The following is a 9,031-nucleotide window of genomic DNA, read 5'->3' as shown; positions in this document are numbered from 1 at the left end:
AGGAAGGAAGGAAGGAAGGAAGGAAGGAAGGAAGGAAGGAAGGAAGGAAGGAGGAAAGAAAAAAGGAAAGGAAGAAAGAAGAAAAGAAGGAAGGAAGGAAAGAAGGAAGGAAAAAGGAAGGAAAGAAGGAAGGAAGAAAGGAAGGAAAGAAGGAAGGAAGAAAGGAAGGAAGGAAGAAGAAAGGAAGAAGGAAGGAAGGAAGAAGAAAGGAAGAAGGAAGGAAAGAAGGAAGAAGAAAGGAAGGAAGGAAGAAGAAAGGAAGACTAGATTCATGCTATAGGAGTCAGAGTTTTCTATAATCTGCAGTGGAAAGCATCTTTGCTGATTCAGTGAGAGATTTACCTCTGCAATTGTCTGGGCCATAAAACAGCAAAAATAACAAAACTATGACATCACCATGAACAGGAGCACCCAATCCCAGTCTGCAGGGAACACAAGGAGCAGTAACCAACAGCAGGTATTCAGCCATGCAGAGAGCCGTCCAACAGGCCTAAGGAAGGGGACCTGGGACCTGGAAACATTCTGAGAGATGCGCTAGGATCCAGGTCCTTCCACTGGAAGTCTGAGTAGGTAACACACTTCATAACACTCCACAGCCAGCACGAGAGGACTCTGCTGTCTCAGCTTGGCTCTCACACTTCCTCCTTCCCTCCTGGGTTTTACTGCCTCTAAACCCTTCACCTGCAGCAAACTGCCAAAGAGGAACACTTGCCAGGCTTCCAAAGTCCACTTGGCAATCGGAATGCACTTCCTCTCAAAGGCGAAAAGAGATTCTTAGATTGACATAGTCCACTGCTTCTAAAGTCAGATTGAAAGAAGATACCATTTTGATACATCCTGGCGAGCTTTTCAAATTCTGGCATTGAAGAATAGAGCCTATTTCAGAATATAACACTTTAAAAAAAAAAAAAACAACACAGTATTTTCAAACAGACATTTTATACAGAGTTGGATAGCTGGAGCTCTGCTTTAGAGCTAAGTGGGTGTCTGCAAGAGTCTTTATGGGGAAGAGTTAAGACAGAGGACCTGAGTTCAGTTCCTAGCACCCATATCTCGTGACTCACAACCACCTATAACTCCAGCTCCAGGGATCCTGATGCCCTCCTCTGATCTCTGTGAACACTCATATACATGTGCACATACTAACGCAGACATATATACATACAAGGACAATGGAATTTACACATATCACCTCACAGACACACATGCATACACACAATTTTTAAAAAAATAAAAATATTTTTCAAAAAATGTTTTAAAGTACTCTACATTATTATAATTCTTGGCAGCAGATGAGAATTATTTTTTATTTTTATTTATTCTTTTCAGATGAGAATTCTTAAAGCTGGGAGTCACTCTTATGCAGACAGCTATATGGATATGGCACGTCTACACACACACACACACACACAGAGACAGAGACAGAGACAGAGACAGAGACAGAGAGACAGAGAGAATGGGCAAAAAAGTCACCTTCCTCAGTGTGGTGGTTTGAATGAAAATGACTCCCATAGACTCATGCATTTGGATGCTTGATCTCTAGTTGATGAAACAGTTTTGGAGGGATTTGGGAGGTGTGTCACTGGGGGTGTATTTGAGGCTTCTAAAGCCAGGGTCAGTCCCAGTTAGCTCTCTCTCCCTCCTACTTTTAGACAAAGATGTAAGTAAATAAACTTTTAGTTACTGCTTCAGTACCAATCTGCCTGCCTACTGTCATGGTCCTTGCAAAGATTCACTATGTAGTCTTGGCCTCGTGTATAGACCAGGCTGAACTGGTCTATATTCATGAACTCATCCTCTGGAATTATAAGGCTCCAGTAAACTGTTTCTTCTATAAGTTTGCTTGGTCATGGTGTTTTTTCATAACAATAAAAAAGTCATTAAGATGCCCAGGGAGGCTTTGGCTAGCAGTGAGGCCACAGCTGTCACGGGGCTAAGCTGGGCTACGTTCAAGGCCTAGATGACAGCGGGTTCTTCTCATCAGCAGGAGGGTTCTGTTCACTGTTGCTTCGTAAGTATTAGTTATAACCAGAAAGAAAGCACATCCACCAAAGACATGTATAAGGACTGAGAATGTAGCTCAGTTGGTAGAGTGCTTGCCTAGCATGCATGAGGTCCAGGGTTCAATACCCAGCAACCCAGCACCAGACCAGACATTGTAGGATATTCCTTTAATCCCAGCACTCAGGAGGCAGATGCAGGTGTATCTCTATGAGTTTGATACTAGCCTGGTCTATATAGCGAGGCCAAGACTACATAGTGTTTCAAAAAATCAAAATAACACACACACACACACACACCACCACCAACAACAACAACAAAACTAGCACCACATATAGCCGGCAGTGATACATGCTTGTAATCCTATCATTCAGAAGCAGAGGCAGGAAAATCAGAAGTTTAAAGTAATCTAAGCCGCTTAGCAAGTTTGAGATCAGCCTGGGCTACATAACACCATCTCAAAACAAAAACAAAACAAAGGGAAAAACAAAAACCACAGGCATAAGAGCGCTCTGAAGTGGTAGAAGCTTTATGTACAAGTAACTCAAAAATAGTAAACACCCAATTTCATGCCATACAATAAAATCTACTTAGAAATAAAAACAAGGGCTGGAGAGATGGCTCAGCTGTTAAGAGCACTAGTTGCTCTTCCAGAATCCTGAGTTCAATTCCTAATAACAACATGGTGGCTCACAACCATCTATAATGAGATCTTGTGGCCTCTTCTGGCCTGTAGGCATACACACAGGCAGAACACTATACATAATAAATTTTTTAAAAAAGGAAAGAAAAACAAAGAAACTATTTCTATAGAGACCAATGTGTGTAAAATCTCATTATGACTTTTTTTTTTTTAGACAGGTTTCTCTGTGTAGCCTTGACCATCCTGGAACTCACTAGGTAGACTAGGCTGGCCTGAAATTCAGAGATTTGCCTGCTTCTGCCTCCTGAGTGTTGGGATTAAAGGATTACATCATCACTATCCAGCTCGTGACATATAGGGATATTTTATTTATGTTTTAATAAATAAAGCTTGCCTGGAATTCAGAGGGCAAAACTAAGCCACTAGAGGCCAGGCAGTGGTGGCACACACCTTTAATCTCAGTACTAGGGAGTCATATGCCTTTAATGCCAGCACTGGAGGGAATATAAAATGGGGGAGAGGGGAGACAGAGGCTCAGGGTCTGCAGTCCCCAGTCCTGGTAGAGGTAAGACTTCTCTAGTGGCTTGAATGTTTCCCTTGCTGCTCTTCAGCTTAAACCCCAGTATCTGTCTCTGGGTTTTTATTATTCGTGGTACAGAGACACATTTCTAAGTGAGGAATGACAAACCCTCCAGTTCAACTGGCTCTCCAGTTCAACTTGTGTGATGTTCTGAAACCAGCAAACACAGATGGCAATGGATCCAGGAACAGTATTGGCCTCTGTGGATAAGGATTTCAAGTGGAAAGAAGCAACAGGGTATCTCATGAGGTTCAGACAATGTCTTGCATCTTAATTTGGGATATGGTTACATGGGTAGGTACACATGTAAAACTTCACTTAAGATTTGTGCCTTTTATTCCGAGTTATTTCATTTTTTATTTTTCTTTTTTCTTTTTTTCCGAGACAGGGCTTCTCTGTGTAGCTTGCTCTGCAAGCACAGCGCTACTTCCCAGTCCAGAAAAGACTGGCTGCCATAACCTGAACACTCCCCAGAGGAATCCTCCACTAGGGCCAAACTGCACATAAGCCAAGGGCTGGGTGGCGCACGCCTTTAGTCCCAGCACTCGGGAGGCAGAGGCAGGCGGATCTCTAAGTTTGAGGCCAGCCTGGTCTACAAGAGCTAGCTCCAGGACAGGCTCCAAAGCTACAGAGAAACCCTGTCTTGAAACACAAAAACAAAAACAAACAAACAAAGACATAAGTCAAGAACCCAGGGAGTGACTTCAACCAGTTGTTGGCCTCTGAGCAACCAATATAGCTGACCATTTTTTGTTTTTGTTTTTCTCCCAGTATTAAGGATGGAGCCCAGAGGCATATGCATAGTAGATGAGCATTCTGACAATGAATTATATCCCCAGCTCTTAAATTCTTAAAGGCCAGTTTCCAATGGTAAACAATTTGTTGACCTCGCTACCTGATTCCACAGGGAGCATTATTCTTACTTATGAAACAAAGACTGAGACCCAGACAATCTAAAAGAGCCAGCGGCTAAGCACAGAATGGGATATTGAAAACCTGGATCCTGTCTATCTAATGCCAAAAGTTTTCTTAGGAATGGCTTGTGCTGGAAGGAAGAAACACATTCATCTGACTGTATCCAGTTCCAATGTGGCTGAGATTTCTGCAAGTACAGCCAGATGCTCCCAGCACCTCACTGGGAAAGGCGAGGATCACAGAGAAATCAAAGGAAGGCCAGTGTGGGCAGAATCACTCCAGCGAGCATGGTTAAAATTGCACTGTCCAAGCCAACAACAGCTTCTGTTAGAGAAGTGTCTGCACTGGGCAAGGACTTCTTTAAATAAAACCAGCAGTGACCACAAACCAGAAAGAAAACGTTGTATTCAATTATTAGCTGGTTTTTAGCCTCCTTCCAAGGTGCTACAATCTTGCTGAGCAACACTCACCATGTCCATGATCAGATGGCCACAAAGGAAACATCTGTCGGCAGACTGCTGAAAGCCAGAGTACTGCAGAGAGGAGAAAAGAAAGATGATTCAGCCCCCTCCAGCAACGAATGGTGAGGGATTTCTGAGAAAACTGTGGTTCCCCTGAGGGTGTGCTGCTGAGTCACAGGCAGTCCTGGGCCACCCACCCCAGTGACTGCATCTGGGCCCCACACTGTGTCAAGCTCAGTATGACAGATGACCTCAGAGAGGCTTAAATCTGTCATCTCAAAGAGTCACAAAACAAGATCCTTAGAATCACTTGGAAATGTGGAATAAATTAAGTTTACGGACTCCACCTCAGACTTACTAAGCTGGATACAGGGCTAGGGCCTGGCATCTGTATCCTAACATGCTTTTTCAGGGCTCTGAAGACAGCACATGGTCTCATACACTCTCTCTCTCTCTCTCTCCACACACACACACACACACACACACACACACACACACACACACACACAAGGGTGGCGTGGGGCAGGCAGCGATGGGGTGGGGAGGGCAAATTTGTACATGCATAAAGCTTTGGGGCTTGTCTTCTACTTCAGGACTCAAGTTACCCAGGCATCCACCAGGAGGAAATGGCCCTCTCCCAGTACTACCAGGAGTACAGAGGAACAAACTCCTGCCATCTGGGCCTCTCAGGCTCCTCCTGTCCTAACCCACCCTCACCTACGCAGTCTGGGTTATATACTCACCAAAAAGTCTTCCTCGCAGAATACTTTGCCGTTGACAAAATAGAAGGCTTTTCCTCTTAACTTCCGGCCTGAAGTAAAAACAGGAAGATGGGGTAAAAGGAAAAAGGTTAATTCATAATAAAGACAGTTTTAAAGAGAGGGCCCCTAGCTCTAACCACACAAGAGATGCCGACTGTTGATAGTTTTGCTATTAAAGGATAATATTAGTTGGATGTGGTGCTGGACACCTATATCCTAGCATTTTGAGAGGCAAAGACAGGAGGATCACCACAAGTTTGCCAGCCTACGTACATAATGCGTGACAGTGTGGCCCTCAGCTAAGAACAGACCAAGTCCAGGAAGAAGGGTCTCCTGACTGGTGCTGTTTAACAGAAAGACTTGAAACCAACTTGGGGTTCACCATACATCTCCTTCTAGAACTTCCTTTCTGCTTAGAAAATGTCAGCGAACCTTGGTGACAGGACAAAGGAGACACATGCCAGCACAGGGCACTGGCAGCAGCCTCTCCTGAGGCACTAAGGACTATAGTGGTATATTATTTGTGTTTTTTATTTTTCATTTATTATTATTATTATTTTGGTTTTTCAAGACAGGGTTTCTCTGTGGCTTTGGAGCCTGTCCTGGAACTAGCTCTGTATTATTTGCGTTTTAACAAATAAAGCTTGCCTGAAGATCAGAGGGCAAAGCAGCCACACCAGTCAGTCATACAGGCCAGGCAGTGGTGGTGCACGCCTTTAATCCCAGCCCTAGAGAGGAATTAAGATGGGAAAAGACAGCTCTCAGCTCAGTCTCAGTCTGAGGATTCGTGGAGGCAAGATCACCATTTCAGTCTGAGGTAGAGGTAAGAGCTAGTGGCTGGCTGATTGCTTTTCTGATCTTCAGCTTGAACCCCAAAATCTGTCTCTGGGTTTTTATTATTCATGCTACGAAGGACAGTTACCCAGGACAGCCTACCAGAGTGCTATAAAATGGTTAAGTATAAAAAGCCATAAGGGCTGGGGGGGAGGTGGCACACACCTTTAATCCCAGCACCAGGGAGGCAGAGGCAGTCAGATCACTGTGAGTTCGAGGCCAGCGTGGTCTACAAGAGCTAGTTCCAGGGTAGGCTCTAAAGCTACAGAGAAACCCTGTCTTAAAAAAAAAAAAAAAGCCACAAGGGAAGGATGTGTTGTGTTTTCTCTTGATAGGAGTGGTATGGTCTGGTGTATGGGACTTCAAAGCATCAACTCTTAGATTAGACTTCTGATTCTACAAAACTGAAACACTGATTAGAAAAACATCCTCAGTTGGGCATAGTAGTGCCCGCCTTTAATCCCAGCCCTTGGGAAGCAGAGGCAGGAGGATCTCTTTGAGTTAGAGGTCAGCCTGGTCTACAAAGCAAGGTCCAGGACAGTCAGGGATGTTACACAGAGAAACCTTGTCTCGAAAAACAAACAAACATACAAAAGGAAAACATCCTCCTCAATCAATACTTTTTTTGTATGATATGCCTCTAGTGTCCAACTACAGGTCCAACTACAGACAGACCACAGGCTCCTGGAAGTCCCAAAAGCCTAATGACTTCTTGCACTGGATAGAATCAAGATCCTGGGGTCAAGGACCTACCCTGACAGCAAAATCACCAATGTCACAAGGCATGGTGGCACAGGCCTGTCATCTCAGCATTGAGAAGGCTAAGGAGGGAGAAGTATTGAGTTCGAAGGAGGGCGAGAAGCAGCAGCAGAAAGAGAAGCTGTTACACTATCTTCACAATAATCTCATATTAATAGCAACCTAATATTATCACATAATATAAAGAAGTCAATTCCATCTGTACTCAAGAGAATGTAAATTAGAACCAGAATAAAATTCTATCTTTATCTCAAAAATTGGCAAAGTAATAAATCTGGCTGGGTGAAACCTACCTTTAATCCCAGCACCCAGTAGGAAGGAAGAGGCAGGAGGATCCGAAGTTCAAATTCAGTCCAAGCTACCTAGCAAAATCTTCATAAAAATCACATCAAAAGAAGAAAGGAAAATTGAGACAAGGTCTTACCATGTAGCCCCAGCTAGCCTGGCCTAGCTTACCATGTAGCCCCAGCTAGCCTGGCCTAGCTTACCATGTAGCCCCAGCTAGCCTGGAGCTAAGTTTGTAGACTAGGTTGGTCTCCAACTCATATTCTCCAGACTGCATCCCAGGTGCTGGGATTAAAGTAGTGGGCCAACATACCCAGCAACAACAACAAAAAAAAAAACAACAAAAAAAAACAAAAAACACTTTATCAAATCTGGTAACCACTGCAAGAGTAATCAAGGAAGTAGCCACTCCAAGAGTCACCTGCCAGGAGCCAAAAGCCCTGAGATCCACGTGCACAAGGACACATGCTCTACAGATAAAACAAAAACACCTTCAATGCCCTGCAGATGGAAAAGCTATAAACCCAAGAAGGACCTATAATTATATTGAATGGATGTGACACTAAACATTGATCAAAGCTAAAAAAACTGGATCTATACATATCATTAATTAAACATGCAGTATCCAGAGGCTGACACTTGTCCTCCATCAAGTCACACACTGTTCACTAAGTCCTGGTCCAAGCTGGTCTATGGAGTACTCCTCTTTCCCTGATTTGTACTTGACTTCCCAGAGAATGAACCAGTTAGAGATGGAACCAAAGGTCACAGGAGCTGTGGTTGCAGGTGGAACACTAGAGGGAGCAAGGAAATAGAACTTCATCTCAAACACCGCTCTGCCTGAGCTAGAAACCAATACTTGGTTTGAATAGGTGTAGAGGAGCTGGGGCGATGGCTCAGCAGTTAAGAGAACTTAATGCTTTGGGGGAGGTTCCATTCCCAGGCTCACAGCAAGTAGTAACTCCAGTTCCAGGGAATCTAACACCCTCTTCTGGCCTCCATGCATGAAGATAGTACACATACATACATGTAGGCAAAACACCCATATACATAAAAAAATAGAGGAAAGAATAGCTCTTTCCTAAAACCCATAAAAACCATTAATATACAAAAGTATTAAATCTCCTAGTGTGCAAACAAACAGAAATGGGGGGGGTTGTAACATCATCAAAGATTATGAAGTGTTCATGATCCCTGTCACTGTATATTTTCCTAAGCTACTGAATAAAGTGTAAAGTGACAAACTCTTCCTGGAAAGGAAAACTTTAAGATGTTTATCTTGACTCTATGAGGCTGAGACTTGGCTCTTGGACAGAATAAAAAAATGTCGATAAATATTTACTCAAAGGAAGGATTACATAAAACAGAGTGTATCTAACTGATGAGCTGTTATGTAGCCTTTTAAAATACCAGATGAATAATGTTTTAATGGCACCAGAAGATGTTTGTGCTATAAAAAGACAGAATACATCAGTGAGTGAAGACAGCAAGCTGGACCTGTATATTCATAGCACGATTCCTTTCTGTGAGCACTCCGCTGATACACAGCAGGAAGAAGGGAACAGTGGCAAGCGGCGGTGGAAATTAATATGGAAATGCTACTTGATGTACTTCTAAAGTACTTGACAATTGGTATTAGAAAGTTCACTTTTGGCCTGGCGGTGGTGGCACACGCCTCCAATCCCAAGCACTCGAGAGGCAGAGGCAGGCAGATCACGGTGAGTTTGAGGCCAGCCTGGTTTACAAAGCGAGTTCTAGGACGGCCAACCAGGGCTACACAGAGAAACCCTGT

At 43.6% G+C, this 9,031-nt stretch overlaps 1 protein-coding gene across 1 annotated transcript in view; it reads right to left on the bottom strand.

Annotated features, from left to right (window-relative positions):
• The window catches only part of Limd1 (LIM domains containing 1), a 55,327-nt gene that overhangs the window by 7,592 nt on the left and 38,704 nt on the right, over positions 1-9,031 (bottom strand). Inside the window, exons 3-4 of the mRNA XM_005348161.3 lie at positions 5,344-5,411; positions 4,610-4,672 (exon numbers count right to left, since the gene is read on the bottom strand). Of these exons, the coding sequence (XP_005348218.1) occupies positions 4,610-4,672; positions 5,344-5,411 (131 nt within the window). The remainder of the gene's footprint in view (positions 1-4,609; positions 4,673-5,343; positions 5,412-9,031) is intronic.

The sequence above is a fragment of the Microtus ochrogaster genome, chromosome 5, assembly GCF_000317375.1.
Source record: "Microtus ochrogaster isolate Prairie Vole_2 chromosome 5, MicOch1.0, whole genome shotgun sequence".
Taxonomy (NCBI): Eukaryota; Metazoa; Chordata; class Mammalia; order Rodentia; family Cricetidae; genus Microtus; species Microtus ochrogaster.
Note: the sequence above shows the minus strand (reverse complement) of the source record. Positions and strands in the feature narration are given on the sequence as shown.